The 18,304-nt window shown below is 36.0% G+C and overlaps 1 protein-coding gene across 1 annotated transcript in view; it reads left to right on the top strand.

Annotated features, from left to right (window-relative positions):
• The window catches only part of LOC150087203 (folylpolyglutamate synthase, mitochondrial-like), a 153,625-nt gene that overhangs the window by 31,114 nt on the left and 104,207 nt on the right, over window positions 1-18,304 (top strand). The window contains exon 4 of the mRNA XM_090371874.1: window positions 16,684-16,798. Coding sequence (XP_090228000.1) covers window positions 16,684-16,798 — 115 coding nt within the window. The remainder of the gene's footprint in view (window positions 1-16,683; window positions 16,799-18,304) is intronic.

Genomic DNA, 18,304 nt, shown 5'->3' with positions numbered 1-18,304 from the left:
CAAGTATATGATATAAAACTTATTTTTTGCATCCAGTTCCTTTGTACTGCATCATAGTATCCTATCAGATTAGTTAGAAAACACTCCACTTAACAAATCCATATTACTTCAATATAATTGCTTTCCTGTTTAGATGGTTCTGAATTATTTAATTATTTCTTTAACCAGTGACTACATTATTGCAGTCCATAGGATCGTCTCATAATTATGATTAAGGGTTTTCTTGCCTCCTTTACTGCCTCCCTTAATGTAATTCTTAGGTTCCATTCATCCCAGGTGCCTTTTTATGTTAAGCTTCAACAATTTCTCCTCCACTTTGCTCTCAGTTATTACAAAATAATTTAATTCCCTATTAGAGTTTGATAAACTTCTGGCCTCCGCTTTCCTACAGAATTCCTCATGTGTGAATGTACAGAATTCCTACAGATTTCCTACAGAATTCCTCATGTGTGACTGTCTGATGCAGAATACTCATTCAGTTTATCAGCTACCTGAGCAGGATCATCAACAGTTGAACCATCAATATAAAGACCAGTGTGATTCAACCCCTTCCTTCTACTATTAATATAAGTAAATAAGTTTTTGCTGCTTTACTTGGCATTCTTTGCCAGAGACTTGGCTTGACTAAACTCCTTTATGACTTGTTTACATACCAGTTTATATCTACCATATACTTCTGTGTTGCCTGATAATGTACATGCATCCCACAAATTTTTGTTATCTGCCAAAATTCTCCTGAGTTCATCTGACATCCATTTTTTTCTGTGCCTAGAACAGTATTTCTTAGTTGGTATGAAAAGCCTAATATCTTCTATGATTAATTCCTTGAATTCTTCCCATTTAGAATTTGTCAGTTAAAATCATCGGTTGGTTCCATTGTATAGAATTTAAAAACTGTCTGAGACCACTGTAGTCACATTTACGAAAGCAAAATCCCTTCCCTTTACCCCTGATGTTATTTACATCTTTAAATAATTCCCACATCAATACACTGTGATCACTACCATCTAGTGGTTCCATTATCTGCAGATTCTTAATGCATGAATAATCACTGCAGATAATCAGATAGAGTATTACTCCCTCTGGTTGTCTCTCAAACATGCTTTTGTTGAAAAGTTACCCAATAAATTCACAAAAGTTTTGCTAGTGTGCGAGTGACAAATCCACAAGTTCCAGTCAATATCTGGAAAGTTAAAATCTCAATTTAAAAGACATTCTGATTTTCTGACCCACTCTATTTCTTTGTACAGTTGTTCACTGTACTCATCAGAGTCATTAGGCCTATAACATTCTCCTACTCTCATTTTTGCTTTCCCAGTGCTTATGCCAAAGTGACTCAATATTGCACCGACCACCCATGTTAACTGGATGCTCTGCCTTAGATTTTGTGTTTCTTAACTAACAGCATAACCGCACCGCCTTTCCTATCCTCTGTCCTGTCTGGACACATCGTATTCCCCATATTCAAATTCTGCATTCCTTATATCTGTGTGACACAACCTTTTCGATATCCCAACAATATCTGCAATTGATGTCTTGACCAGCACTTGAAATTCATCAAATTTATTTACTATGCTCCTAGCACTGGTGTACATTCAAGTATATTAACTATATAATATCGGTGTAAATACACCATCGTTAACCCATAGATTTGAGCTACGATTGTAGCGTAGAAGGCATCGTTTTAATTGTATCTCATAATGTGGTTGCCTTCACAACAAGATAGCTACTATTGAATTACTTCAAATAAATAGCGCTTCCCTAGTAGAGAAGACTACTGTTATTTATTTTCAGTGGTACCACCACCCAGACGATCGTTTCGAAGCTGTTTGGCTTCGTCATCAGTGGGCGGGCAGGTACCCAGGTAATGCAACAAGCCATCTCAGTTGCGAAGTTATATCCACATTATGAGAGATGCCAAAAGGGTGTGGTGGTAATGTATTTGGAAAATTAAATGCACTAGGCATAATCCTTAAGGGTTTTGATAATTAACTATATAATATCGGTGTAAATACACCATCGTTAACCCGTAGATTTGAGCTACGATTGTAGCGTAGAAGGCATCGTTTTAATTGTATCTCATAATGTGGTTGCCTTCACAACAAGATATAGTGGTACCGCTGAAAATAAATAACAGTAGTCTTCTCTAATAGAGAAGCGTTATTTATTTGAAGTAATTCAATAGTAGCTATCTTGTTGTGAAGGCAACCACATTATGAGATACAATTAAAATGATGCCTTCTACGCTAAAATCGTAGCTCAAATCTATGGGTTAACGATGGTGTATTTACACCGATATTATATAGTTAATTTCAAAACCCATAAGGATTATGCCTAGTGCATTTAATTTTCCAAATGCAAGTATATGCATCTGTTCTTGCTCTTAGTTACCCTAGCCCTAACCCTTAGTTACCCTAATGATATCAGTGGTTCAACTGTTGATGATTCTGTTCAGGTAGCTGACATACTGAATGACTATTTTGCATCTACATTCACATGAGGAATTCTGTAGGGAAGTGCACGCCTGGAGCTTATCAAATTCTAACAGGGAGCTAAATGATTTCGTAATAACAGAGCAAAGTGGAGGAAAAATTGTTGAAGTTAAACATAAGAAAGGCACCTGGGATGGATGGGATCTATCCAGTTATATTAAATGAGGCAACAAACGAAGTAAACAAACCTTTAGTCATGGTTACGAGAGCATCCTTGGACTCAGGGGAGGTCCCCAAGGAAATATGCAAATATACCCCAATTCATAACGGTGGATCAATGGGTGACGAGTAATTGCAGACCTGTTAGTTCAATTTCTGTTCCAGGAAAAATTATGCAGTCACCAGTTAAAGAAGCACTGCAGGATCATTTATACAAGACTGCAGTTATAGTTCAGACAAAGCATGGGTTGGTTAACTGGAAATCTAGTCTGACTAATTTGATTGATATTATAGTGGGTCACAAAGGAACTGGATACAAAAAATAATTTTGATATCAAATATTTGGATTTTAGGAAATCTTTTGATATTGTTGCTCATGGAAGACTACTCTACAAATTGGAGCAGTGTGGCCTTAAGGGCATGTTGCTGTGTTGGATCAGGCTTAATGTTCATGTTTGCAGATGATACAAAGATTGGCAGAGTTGTTAATTACAGTAATAACTGACAGTACGCTACTGCAACAGGATCTAGAAAAGCAAGAACCATGCTTTTGTTCTTTTAGAGATTCACTTGAAAGTTTTTGATGCAGAAACAAAGTTTAGCCAGCATGTCATCAAATTCCTGCCAAGTCAGGATTACAGTACAGGAGGCTGTTTCAAGGAAAGACAGATGCAGCGAAGAGGCATTTTTTGATATCGAATAAGTTAGGAGAAGTAATTTTTACTCTTTGGACAGCATTTGAGACATGATCAGTAGCAGGGAATTTTGTGACTAGTGAGATTGGCTTATGATCGGATTTGAAGCATGTTTCTGGCTCTCAATCCAGTGTCGGGGGCTGTAAAGAAAGAATAAGGCCAAGCAATGCATCCTTCTTGTAGCTTGGGCATTAATTATCTCAGCCTTTAATGGGTGAAGTGCATAGATTTTCTGTAAATGTCAGAGATTGGATGGTTTTTGTTTGTTTTTTTTTTTTTGTTTTTTTTTATGTGAATCCCAAACACGAGAGGTATTAGAACCTATAGTACTTAGTACCGTGCTTGGGTTGGAGGTTGAGAAGACGAAAGAAGATATTTGTTGACACTGGACTTGAACTTCTGTAGATTGTAATTTTCAGGAAATATGTATGAAGGAAGGTTGTTCCAGAAAACGGCAGTTGAATGAATAAATGAGGAAGATGAAAAGTTGGTTCTGTGGGTTTGAAGTTGGACAGTAAATGGATGTTGGCTGGTGGCGGCACGTGTTCGGACTGTTTTGAAAGAGAGAGTGGGAATTATAGAAGCCAATTCAGAAGAACAGTGCCCATGGAAGTATCTGTAGAAGAGGCATGCAGCAGAAACAGTACGTCTATGAGAAAGCGAGTGGAGAGACTCTTTTAGAGAGGAGCCATTAATTAACCAAACTGCCTGCTTCTGAATGAAATCAAGAAGCCTGAGAGAGGTTTTGGGGACACCACCCCAGATGTGAGAACAATATTCCGTGGTAGGGCGGATTTTCAATTTGTACAGAGTGAACAACTATTTGGAAAAAAAGTAACACCGAGAGCGAAAGAGAAAACCAAGTTTTTTAGATGCAGAGGAAGCAATATTTGTAATGTGCTTGTGCCAAGAGAGATTAGAAGTCAGGGTAATCCTTAAAAGAGATATATCATTTTGCCTAGAAATCGGAGTGTCACTAAAGATATGCATAGGAGCAGAAGAATCCTTTTTGCAAGATATAAGACAAGACAGAGTTTTAGAAGGGTTGAAATCAACTAAGTTGTCTTTGCCCCACTGGAGAATTACCTGAAGATCGGCATTTAAGGAATTGGTAGCAGATTTTCGAGAAGTTGAAGCTGATTGAGCAGGACAAGGTTTCTCAAAATGGAAAGTGGAATGCAATGTGCTATCATCGGCAAAACTATGGATAGGATTTCCAGTCAATGGAAGAAGGTCATTAATATACAAGAGGAAAAGAGTGGGCGAAAGAACTGAACCTTGGGGGACACCAGCATTAGTGGAGAAGTTAGAAGACGGAGAGCCATCTACCATCACCCTCAGTGAGCGATCAGAGAGAAAACTGGATAACCAATTACTAAAAACAGTTGGCAAACCATAAGATGGAAGCTTGTTTAGAAGACCTTTATACCAAACACGATCAAAAGCCTTTGAGATGTCAAGAGCAACTACTTGTGTTTCACCGAACCTTTCCATTGAATTAGTCCATAAATGGGTAACATAAGCCAGAATATCACCAGTGGATTGACACTGACGGAATCCATACTGGCGACCATTGATCAGACGGAAGGTTTCTAGGTAGTTTAAGAGTTGGCGGTTAATTGATTTCTCCATTACTTTAGAAAGAGTAGAAGTAATTGCAATGGAACGATAATTGGATGGGAGGGATTTGTCATCCTTTTTAGGAACTGGCTGGATATGAGCAAATTTCCAAGCAGAAGGAAAAACACCTTTGGAATAAGAAAGTGAAAAAAGGTGGCAAAGAATAGGAGTAAGTTCAGGAGCACAGGTTTTGAGAACAAGTGGAGAAATACCATCAGGACCTGGAGCTTTCTTAGCATCAAGTTTCATCAAAATCCTTCTGATATCCTTTTGACGGAAGACCACAGGAGGCATTGAATGGAGCGTGTTAGGAATGGTGGGAGGTGTTTTACCAAGATCATTAATACATGAGCTGGATCAGCTTTATCCTTGGCTGAAGTGACAAGAGAACCATCTGGTTTGGACAGAGGTGGGAGCAGAGATGGGCAAAAGTTGTGGCCAATAGCTTTGGCAAGAGACCAGAATGCTCGGCTACCATTAGGGCAAGAAGCAAGTTTTCTACTCTTAGCCTGTTCAAACTCTAGTTTGGACTGATTAATAACTGCTTTACAATTGTTGCGAGCTTTGGTGTAGGCAGAAAATGAAACTGAAGAATTAGAAACAAGCCAATTACGATATGCAACATTCTTCTCTTGAACAGCCTTAGCACATTTATCGGAAAACCAAGGTTTAGATAAAGGACGAGATTTTAAAGTGGAGTGTGGGATAAAGGATTCCATTCCTGCAAGAATAATTTCACTGACACGATCTGAGCGAACGTTGACATCAGAAGTTTTGAAACAGTAATCCGACCGAGGAAAAGAAGAAAAGAAGTCTCGCAGGTCATCCCATTTTGCATTCTTGTAATGCCAAACAACACGAGGTTGGGAATAGCCATGAGATAAAGGCTCCATTGGAGAAGAGACAATCACCAAGTTGTGGTCTGAAGTGCCTAAAGGACCTCTCACTTCGACCGTGTACTTAGAAGGGTTATTTGTAAGAAAAAGATCAAGCGTATTGGCTGTATGATTAGGATTGTCCGGTATTTTTGTAGGTAAATGAACAATCTGTGCTAGGTCATTAGTAATTGCAAAAGCCTCAGCATCTCGACCAGCTGGGTCAGTGTGACTAGAAAACGGAAGCCAGCTGGAGTTGTGAACATTAAAATCACCAAGGAAAATTACCTCACTGTTAGGAAAGTTGGACTGGAGAAAGTCAAGAGAGGAAGTCAAAGAGCTCCAATGATTAGTGGAGTTGGGAGAATGGTAGAGAAAACAGATGAATTTGACACAATGAGGTAGAGAGATTTTAAGCCAGAGAAGATCAAAGAGAGGAGATTCCAAATTGCCAAGTCTCTGACAGGGAATATCAGAACAGGGAATATATGCACAAGTACCACCTTTGAGGCGAAAGGAATCATACAGTGAATAATTTGGGCATCTGAGATGAGCAGTAGTTGAATCAACCGATAACTGAGATTCGGTTAGAAAAAGTACATGGGCTTTGGCAGACTGCAAGTGGAAATGGACATCGTTGAGATTAGAATTGAGACCATGTATATTCGTGAAATGAATTAGGAAGTGCTTGGGAGTTTTAGATCTTTTCACAGATAAGCTTGCTCTATTAGTTTGACAATTCATGGTGTATTCAATAGTAAGAAAAAGTGGGTGGGACATGCTGTATGAAGTAATGAAATTTTTGGATATGGCGTACACGCGGTAAGAATATACCCAGATCCTTGACATAACGTGGCCTCGACAGTGCTCCCCGCATACACACTACTCGGACTCCCTCCAGTCACTAACTGGCAGAGCAGAGGTAGCAAGATTATACACTAGCTGATCCGGAAGCCTCCTAGAGAGTTACCAGTAGGTTCGGTCCGGCGTACTAACTAGCGGTCGACCTGCGAACACCGTTTTAGAGCCGTACCCTCGAAATGTAAGGAATATTGGATCTCGCCACGACGTTCATCATAACCTCAAAAGTCGTCAATCATACTGCATGATGGAAGAGATAGGGAAGGGTTGACCGGATATGTAGTGGTATATTGTAGTCTCCAAAAATAAGATGCTCAGCAAAGGTGTACATATTAATTATTCAATGTGCAACTTCCTGTATAATAGCCTGGGACTATAATATACAGAGTGATTATGTTAAGTAAACTATGGTGCAATTGTACCACGGTGTTCAGAGCCTCAAAATGCTGAAACTGGCTTCATGAATTAGGTTAAGAATGTTGTCATTGAAGAAGATGGCCGCACCCTCCCCCTTCTAGAGCCACATGAGGTGAAGAAGCTCTTGAACCCAGTAACATGAGTGACTGCAATCGATTCTTCAGCAGAAAGTAAAATCTGATTTGAAGTTTCCAATTTGTTTCATATGCTTCTTGTATTTCAATATACACTACTTGACAACATTAACAGAACAAAATGTGTTTCATGAATATATTATAGCAAACAGTGTCACTGAAGGTGAATATTTGATATTATAGGCATCCTTGCACACAAATTCCAAGTATCCAATATAGAAATCGATCTACCACCTTACAGAGCCGCACATTATGCAAATTATTCATACCTATAAAAACATAGGTTGTGACCACATCACTTCATTCCTGTTTTTTGGCTTGCTTAGTGGGATAGTAACATCTTCAGTACTCGGTATGGCAAGTCATTGTCAATTACATGATTCTTTGACATGGCTGGCCTTTGGACAACTTGAATCTGGGCAGGCAGATGTTGCACATTCGTTTAATGTGTCAACAGTCATCTCGGCACAAAGGAAGCAGTTTCAGGAGACAGGAACCATTACAAGAAGAGTTGACCAAGGTCATCCGAGGGCTATATCAACCAGAACAGACTGCTGTCTGGCTCTAACAGCAAGACATGAACCTATGATGTCCTGTCATCAACTGTCTCTTGTGGTTTCTGCGGCCACAGGTGAAAAGATTTCCGACTGGACTGTGTTAAGAAGGCTCAGTTCAAGTGGACTCTGTGCAAGGAAGCCAGTGGTTTGTATCCCATTAACCCCAAATCATCATAGAGCTCATTGAAACTGGTGCATGCCATGACACGTGAGTTGGAGCCCTGGCAAATGGACTACAGTTCTGTTTCCTGATGAGTCCCGTTTTAGCCTACAAACAGATTCTAGACATTATGTCATCTGGAGATGAGGAATGTGATATCATCCCTCCAAGATCAGAGAAAGGGATTCTTACATAAGGTGGAGGCAGTGTTCTTGTGTGGTGCAGAATAATGATTAATGGCTGCACCCCGCATCATGTTTTTGATAGGGGTGCCATAAGTGCACAGACGTACTGAGAACAGAACCTCAAACCCTATGTGTGGCATTTTAAGGGTGCGGTTGACTCAGATTTTCTTTTCATGCATGAAAATGCCACTGCACTTAGAGCTTAAGTGATGGAGGAATATCTTGAAACTGAAGACATCCAACAATTGCCGTGGTCAGTATGATCACCAGACTTAAATCCTATTGAACATGTGTGGGACAATGCCCTTGGGCATAACATTGCATGCCAGCAGTTAACTCCTCAGTCACTCAGTGAGCTAAGGTGTGCACTGGTGGAAGAATGAGATTTATTGCTACAGAATCTTATTGACAGACTCCCTTATATCAAGCATGGTTCACCACTATCAGACCTGTTTAGCCGTTGGAGGTAGTTGGAGGGGATCATATGTCGTACTGATGTCATTGACCATGTTTTCGAGCATCTTGTATTGACTTCTGTAATGTGACTTTTTTGGTAATTTTTATGCAACTCCAGCAAATGTACTTTATACATGTCCGAAGTTTCTCACTGTCTCCTAATTTCATCATTATTCAATGGTATACCACCATACCAAATTTGTCCCATTTCATCGCAAGCTGCATGAGTTGCACCACATTTCCTATGTGTTCTGTTAATTTTGTTGAGTAGTGTAGAATCTTGATTACATCTTTGTGCTTGAAGGATCTCTAATGTTTGTGGTCTGAACAGCCTTGGCTTTTTAGAAAGGGCACAACTGTCCGACACGAATAATATTAGTTGAAACTTTCAGTCTACATCCTCAGCTTCTTCATCTTTGTCTTGCTCACTCATTTGATACTTTACTTTTTCAACATTGTCATCATCATCATCATCTAAAATTTGCAACACGATTAAGGTCATTATCATTATCTCTGGCATAAGCCTCTGAATCATACTGATTTAAATTCATGTGATTCGCTTTGCATTCTGATAAAGGCAAATCTTCCTTTTCATATCACTTTTAATAGAATTCGTCCAAGCAGGTTCTGTACTTAATCCTTCATGATGAAAAGCATTGCAGATGCTCTGTTGTGCAGTGCTTTTCTATATTTTCTATTGTGTCCAGTGATTTTATTGTGCTTTCTCTTTTTCAAGGCAAGCAATCATTTTGAGCAAAATCATTTTTGAAAATGTGATCTGATACTTTATATAAACCGTTGATTCATTGGTTACAAGATGCTTGTTGTGTTTGTTGGAAGAAACACAAGTTTCATGTTTTTTATCTTGCTTTTGTCCAATTTATGTGCTGCACAATTGTCCAAAAGAAGTAGAATTTTCCAAAATCCTAGTGAAGCAGCTCAGATTTAAAAAGGCTGATGTTATCCAAGTGGTTTTATTTGTGCTATAACAAATAGGTAACTTTTTAATATATATAACAAATAGGTAACTTTTGAAACACTGAATTTTTAGATTTTCCTATTGCAAACATTTCTTTCTTTTCTGCACCCTTCAAATTACCTTAAACAAGGACTGCAATATGATCTTTTGAGAGTTTCGCCTATGCAATTTTCACCATTAAATTTTAATGTTCTGTCAAGAGTTAATTTAAAAAAGGTCCTGTCTCATATGTATTAAAAGTGTCTTTGGGGGCCATATTGAATTTAACCACTCTCAAATGGTTATATTGCTTAGTCTTTTGCTTTGCCTATAATTTTTCCAAAGAATGTATGGTGTTATGAAACTTAAATCGATCTATCCATTTAAAACAATCATTGGAACACTTTTTTTCCAATTCCAGAAATAATTGGCGAAATATTTAGCCTTAAAGGCCTCCGTAGCCGAGCGGTTAGGAGTGGGAATGCAGTATCACACGCTCTTTGAGTAGACCGGGATTCAAGCCCCTGACTGCTGAATACGGTCGATCTGCCAACCCGCACTGGACCAGCACGGCAGATAACAGTTCATTTCCCTCAGCATGAATTGTTGAGGAGGCTTCCACCCTGCAGTGGATTGATAATGGCTGCAGTTTACCTTACCTTACCATTAAAAGTGAATCACTCACTGAGATATTTCACTCCTTTGCTATTCATTCAAAAACATTTTAAAAGATTTCATCAACATCAGAATGTTTGAGTTTATGTATGCTTTTAATTTTAATATAGTTCTTTTTAAATGACTTGATAATTTTTTGTTTTGAATTCTAAATTGTGTGATCTGTTGAGTTCAGTAAGTTAATTCATAAGCAACAACATATTTCTTCTTCCTGTTTTATATTTCTCTAATAATTTCCATTTTGTCCTCAACCCTTAAAACTTTTTTGCTTGCCATCAACTTTAAAGTTGCTGTACCATATGGTGTTAAAACCATGCTTTAAATATCTGCAACAGATTGATGGAACTGACTGGAATTCAAAATTAAAATGATGTCCTCGAGCAGAGGGTAACTACCCATGTGCAAGTGATATTAAATGCTCAAGAGTTTATTTTTCGAGTTCTCAAAAAGTAATTTATCAGGGTTGTCAATTTCTTTATGGAAAATGAGCTTCCATAATGAGGCATTCTTTTTATAAACATGGCTTCTATAGACACACACACATATCATTAATAAGAGCAACGTCACATTGTCACTGAATATCAATACAAATGATCAGTTTGCTGGAAATTTTGATGTTTTGGCCAAAGTATGCAATTTTGAAATGATATTGTAAACAAAGTAAAATGGTGCAATTTTTATAGAGATTTTTCTTAACTAACTTAATTGTGATGTCACAGCCAAGTTTCCGATGTTGCTTTAACAAAATTTGGCTGTATTTGATTAAATATGATTCTTTGTAAGTTCATGTCTAGAATGAGCAGTTAATGGGCAGAACCTGACAGATTTAAAATCCTAAGGTAAATCTTATTTGAAAGCATGAAATCCCCAGAGTGGGCTTGGAAACATCACAACAGTAAGCTGTATAGGGTATTGATAATAACTGGAGTAGGGAATTTAATTTCCTACAACATTCAATACAAATCTTATCTTATCTTACCTTCCTTCATGGATTAGGCGATCCGCCTGTTCCAATCTCGAAGAGGTCTGCCCATCTTTTCTTTGGTCTTCCTCTGTCTCTTTTTCCTTTTGCTCTAATTTAGGGAATCTATTATCTTCCATTCTTTCTACATGTTCTTTCCATCTTTGTCTATATTCTATAATTTTTCCATTAATTGAGTAAATCTTTAATTCCTTCCTAATATTTACGTTTGGTATTTTATATAATTTTGTACATCCTTTAACACATCTTAAAAATTTCATTTCTGCAGCTTGTATTCTATTAATGTCTCTTTGTTTTGGTATCCATGTTTCAGAACTATAAAGAAGTGTTGGTATTGCCATTACTTTGTAAAATTTCAATTGTGTTTCTTTCCTTGTTTTCTTAGCCAGAGTTCTTTTTATTGTTCCACATATATTTTGAAATTTTGTCAATTTCTTGTTCATATCTTCTTCGACATCATATGTTATATCACATCCTAGATATTTAAAATGTTTTACTTGTTCTAATATTTTATTGTCTATAACTATTTTTGTTCTCACCGTATTTTTCCCTTTAAAAGCCATTGTTCTAGTTTTCATCATTGATATTTTAACTTTATATTCTTCTGTTATTTGGTTTAATTTAAATACTGCTCTTTGTAAATTATCTTCACTATCTTGAATAATTACTTGATCATCTGCAGATAACAGTGTATTAATCCTATTCTTTGTATTTAAATATATACCTGTATTAATTTCTTCTTTCCCTTTACATATCATATCCTCGATATATATGTTAAACAGCGTTGGTGACAAGCTACATCCCTGTCTAACTCTTTGATTTATTATACTTTCTTCTGTCAATTTATTACCTGTATCTATTACTATTTTTGTTCCTTGATATAAACTCTGTATTATTTTTGTAAGATGCTTTAGGTATCCTTTATTACTCAATATGTCCCATAGTTTTTGTCTGTTTACTTGATCAAATGCCTTTTCATAATCTATAAATGCTAAATGTGTTTCTAAATTAAACTCTTTTCGTTTTTCTATTATTTCTTTTAATATAAATGTACACGATCTTCCTTTTCTGAATCCTGCCTGTTCTTCTATTAATATTTCATCAGAGATAATTTTAATTCTATTATTTATTATTTTGCTATACATTTTGTATACTGTATTTAGTATGTTAATCCCTCTATAATTCTTTGTATCATTTCTATTTCCTTTTTTAAATATTGAAATAATTTTTGCTATCTTCCATTCTTCTGGTATTTTATATATTGTTCCCAACATTTATTAAATAAATTTAGTATCCTGTCTTTTAAAAAACTTCCTCCATACCTGATCAGTTCTGCATTTATACCATCCATTCTATTTTTTGTAGCTTTCAATGCCTTTTCAAATTCTTTCTTCATTATCGGATCTATGTCACTAACTGGGTCTAACTGTATCTCTTCTGTTTGATATGTTGGGTCTTTCCACAATTCTTCATAATGTTTTTTCCATTGTTCTTCCTTTATTATATTTATTCTTGAAGTGTCTTTCTCTCTGCTATTCAAGTGTTTCATCATTTTATATGCTAAATTTTGTCTCCCATGAACATCATGTTCTATTGTGCTTATAAATCTATCCCATGATTCTGCTTTAGCCTTCCTTATTATATCTTTAGTTTTATTGCATTCTTGTTTATATATTTCTTCATTCTCACTTGTCCTGTTTTGTATATATTTAAGATATTTATCTTGTACTGCTTTAGCCATTTCTTCATTCCATATCTTTACCCCCTCTTCTTATAGTTTTTCCTGAATTGTCCTAGCGTCTCTTTTACTATCTTTTGAATTATATTTCATATATTATTCGATTCTTCTTCTATTTGTTCTCTCTCTCTCTCTCCAATGTTTTACTTATTTCATCTTTAATCCTTTTTTCATATAAATTTTGTATACTTTCTTCTTGAAATAGATATTTTATTTCAAGAAGAAATATAACCCAACTCCTCCTTCCCCTGTTTAATAGCTTTTCTCTTCTTCCATTTAGCCCATAGCTCTATTTTTGAAGCTACTAAAAAATTATCTTAATTAATACCATATTCTCTAAACACTAGTATCTCGACATTGTTTTGCTAATTTTTGATTTACTATTACATAGTCTATTATTGATTGCGTACCTCTTGCTGACCATGTCATCATCATCATCAGCCATTTTCAATCCACTGCAGGATGAAGGCCTCTCCAGCAACTTTCCAGTTCCTTCTGTTTTGAGCACTGGCCATCCATTTACTACCCACAAACCCTGAATTTCATCTATCCATCTCCGCTTTTGCCTTCCAGGTTTTCTTCTAGCTCCTCTTGGGTACCATTCTGTTATTTTCTTAGTCCATCTGTCATCATGTCTTCGAGCTATGTGTCCTATGCAAGACCATTTTAGTTCTTTAGTTTTGATAAGAATGTCCTTTACTTGAGTTTGCTGCCTAATCCATGTGTTTCTCTTCTTATCTAACAGTCTGATTCCCAATATAATTCATTCCGTTCATCGCTGCGTAGTTCTCAGCTTCTCTTCCTTTCTTTTGGTGAGTACCCAAGTTTCACTTCCATAAGTCATGGTGGGGAGTATACATTGGTTCATTATTTTACGTTTCAGACAAACTGGGATATTGCTCTTCAGTATGTGACTATATTTCCTGAATGCTATCCATCCAAAATTTATTCTTCTCTTGACTTCCAGCCATTTATCATTATTACAGCTAATAATTTGTCCTAGATAAGTATATGACTCCACCTTTTTCAATTACTGCTCCTTCAATCATTATTTCTCTTTCTGTGGCTTACTTGTTCATCATTACTTTTGTTTTAGCCATATTCATCTTGAGTCCAAAATCCTTACTAGCTGTGCATAACTGATTAAGATTTTCCTCAAATTCTTTGGGATCGTGGCTTATGACCACAGTGTCATCTGCAAATTGTAAATGGTTTAGGTACTCTCTGTTCACATTGACTCCTTTCTGCGACCAGTCTAATCTTCTGAAAGCTTCCTCAAGGGCAGCAGTAAACAGCTTCGGAGATATTGTGTCTCCTTGTCGAACTCCTTTCTCAATTTTAAATTTCCTACTGTCTTTGTCTAGTCTAATAAAGGAGGTAGCACTCTCATATATTTTCTTCAAAATCATAATATGCGGGTTATCTATGCCTTGTCTTTCCAGTGCCTGAAACATTGCCTTATGCTGTATGGAGTCAAATGCCTTTTCATAATCCACAAATGCCAGGCATAATGGTGTTTTATATTCATTTGCTTTCTCCATTAGCTGTGATATTACGTGAAGGTGATCCATTGTTGAGAATCCTGTCCTAAAGCCAGCTTGCCCTTTCATTTGATTCTCATCAAGTATTCTTTCTAATCTGTTAGTAATGACCCTTGTGAACAACTTGTAGATGTGGGATAACAAGCTAATTGGTCTATAATTTCCAATTTCTGATTTATCTCCTTTCTTATGCAACAAAACTATGATTGCATTATTCCACTGCTTAGGCGTCACACCTTTTCTAATGCACTTTGTGAAGAGCCTTGCCAATTTTTGTGTTATGTCTCTTCCTCCCAATTTTAACAACTCTACAGTAACTTCATCTTCCCAGGGGGGGCTTTCTGATTCTTCATTTTCTTCAATGCATGTTCTACCTCATCGGGAAGAATATCGGGTATGTCGTATGTGTTGCTACTTTGCAATCCATCTTCCCCACTGCTGGCATCATTCCCTCGCTCCTTGTATAATTCTCTATAGTAGTCTTCTGCTATTTGAATTATGCCTTCTCTACTGTTTATAAGTACACCATCGCTAATCTGCAGTTTCAGTATCATTTGTCTTTCTGTATTACTGCTCATGGCTGCTGATTTAAATCTTTGTTTCCCTTAATGCTTGTTCTACTTTTCTTGTGTTATCTCTTCTTATGTCCTCTCTGAGTCTCTTTCTAATGGCTTTGCATAACTCACTATACTCAATTTTCTCCCTGTCAGTGTTTTTCTTGCTCTTCATTTGTCGTCTTCGATTCATCATGACAAGTGTTTCTTGACTAATTTTTTCTTCTTTGGATTTCTTTTTCCCTATAGGTTTCTTGGGCTTTATCACTTCCAGAAAGTTGTAATATTCCTCTTCGATATCTTGGTCCTGAGCAGTCTGCAGAAGCTCAAACTTGTTCTTAAGTTCCAGTACATACTGCTTTTTCTCCTCTTCTGTTATCTCAAAGACCTTTGTATTATTTGCTCGAGTCAATTTTTTCCTTTCATTTCCTACATCTATATCAAGCATACATCTTACCATTCTGTGATCACTTTCAGGACGGTAACATCATTCACAATATATCTTCTGTTAGTGAGGATGAAGTCAATTCCATTAGTTATTAATCCATTTGGACTCTTCCATGTCCGCTTTCTGTTCACCCTTTTCTTGAAAAAAAGTTTTCATTACTGACAGTCCTTGAGATTCTGCAAATTCCACAAGTCTTTCACCTCTTTCACCAATTCCATAATTTCCTATAATTCCCCTTTCTGCGCTGTTTTGTCTTTTTCCAACCTTGGCATTGAAGTTCCCCATAATAATAGTGTAGTGGGTTTTCTGCTCATCTAGAAGCCTCTCAATTTTGGTGTACATTTCTTCAACCTCTTTATTATCATGGCTCGATGTTGGTGCATAAATCATTATAACCTTTAGCTTGTACCTCTTAGAAATCTTGAGTATTAGTCTTGACACCCTTGGTGATGTACTTTTGAATTCCAAAATGTTGTTTTTAAAATCTTTATGGACCAGAAACCCAACTCCACCTTCACTCCTTTCACTGTTTCCATTGGTGTACAGCAGATTTCCACTTGATAAACTTACAAGTGATTCATTTCTTCTTCTTCTTGTTTCAGCCAAACCGATGATATTCCAATTCACATTTTCTAATTCCTTTTCCAGCCGACCATGTGTATTTATGTAAATCACGTTTTCTAAAAAATGTATTTGTTATCTTTAAATTACTAAATGTTGCAAAATCTCTTAATTTATGACAATTTCCATTTACTTTATTTTCTCCATAACATCCCATAATAATTTTTATTGGCTTATTTCCTACCAGAGCATTATAATCTCCAAAAATAACTACATGGTCCTTTTTTATATTCTTATCTAGTTCTTTTTGTAACTCTAAATTAAATTTATCTATTTCTTCCTCTTTTCCATCTTCTGGAGCCTAAATTCCAATTATACAAAAATAATCTCTGTCTAATTTAAATCTTACTGTTATTATTCTATTATTTATAATTCTTCTATTATTCTTTTACTCAATAGAATAATAGAATATAAATATTATATTATTCAATACAAATAAACTATACAAATATGCATATATAAGAATAAGAATATAAGAGAAGAATGATGATATTCGATGTAAACTAAATATTAAATTTAATATTATACTAAAATAATTCATTATTTTCGTTATAGCTCACCACATCTCATAGCTGCAAGAGAAAGGATACGTATTAATGGACAGCCCCTTTCCAGAGAAGCTTTTACCAATTACTTTTGGGACGTGTATAGTAGTTTAGAATCTTCATTGGTATTACTTTTAAATTTCCTTTTTTGATATAATTTATTTTAAACAAATGTGTTGTTTTACAGCACATTTTTTTTGCTAAATTTAAACAAAATATACATTACTGTGAAACTGATTAATTCACTTAGATTATTATTGCCTGTGGAGTTTCATGGACAGGGCTATGTATGAGTAGTCCTTATTCCAGTGGTTTTCAGCCAGAGTGCCGTTTAATTTCGGTTTTATTATTATTATTATTAGCCATATGGTTCAAGGAAGCCTGAGGCTTATGCTGCACCAGCCAAAAAAAAAATCCCACTTTACCCAGAGAGAGAGAGAGAGAGAGAGAGAGAGAGAGAGAGAGAGAGAGAGAGAGAGAGAGAGAGAGAGAAGTAGAAGGGAATCACCAAGAAAGCAAGAAAGAGAAGAATGATGATATCCTGCTCAAGATCCTGGGTTTGACAAGCCCATACTCACCAGATGTGAACCCCTGGGGTACTTAAAGTTGTGATTTTATTTTTATTTTTTTTGAAATAAAAACTTTGAAACTTTTATTTCATTATAAAAAGGTGTACCCTATCCATTGTACCGTATCTTTTTAATTTTGTGGTGATCTATAATTGATCTTTATTTAGTACCTGTATATAAAGAATAAAATTATTATATAGGTATATATTAAAGGTCGAAAACCACTGTGTTAGGTATTTCTTTTGTCTTAGAGGTGCAGTGAAAAATTTACTGGGACACTAAAATGCTGTGAACTGAGAAAGTTTGGGAACCTGTGCCTTATACTGTTAATTGGCTGGGAATGCCCACATTACCATTTCTAGCTATGAGCTTTGTAATGCATGTTTTTCTATTAAACATATGTTCCATGTATATTTGAGCTATATTTTATTTATCTGAATTATTAAAACTAATGTTTGATTAAAATTTTTTATTACAAAAACATTAGTTTTTATTTTTATTTTGTTTGGTTTTAATAATAACAGTAAAGATCTTTTATAATCCCAAGTTTTATACATTTGAGTCAGCTGGGAGACCTCAGAGTGGTGAATAGTGGGAGATTTAGAATAGAGAAAGGTAACAGAATCCTGTAGAAGCTTTCAGATTTGAGGCCCACAAAGATTCCCTCTTTCACTTTTGCACTACTCATATTTGGAAATTTCTCACTTAATTACACACATTTCATAGTATTATACAAACACATTTTTCTTAAGTGAATCTGTCTATATTAGTAGTATAGTAGTAGTAATGGAGGCATGTGATGCAAGAAAGCAAGCGTATAAGCTTCTTTAGCATCGGCCAAAAAAAAAAAAAAAAAAACAATTTCACATGTCCATTTTCTCTAAAAGTTTGTCCAGTTCCTCATTGAATTTATTTAAGCTATCAACTTCCACAATGAGAGATGGAAGTTTGTTCCAGCAATTAACACCCACTGGCTAAAGGCAAATTTCCACACATATATTCTACAACTGCCTTTGCTCAATTTGAATTTGTCTCCTCAGGTTCATAATCTGAGCATGCTGA

Source organism: Mastigoproctus giganteus, chromosome 4 (assembly GCF_048544385.1).
Source record: "Mastigoproctus giganteus isolate SK-2022 chromosome 4, ASM4854438v1, whole genome shotgun sequence".
NCBI lineage: Eukaryota > Metazoa > Arthropoda > Arachnida > Uropygi > Thelyphonidae > Mastigoproctus > Mastigoproctus giganteus.
The sequence above is the reverse complement of the archived record's forward strand: the minus strand, read 5'-3'. Positions and strand labels throughout refer to the sequence as shown.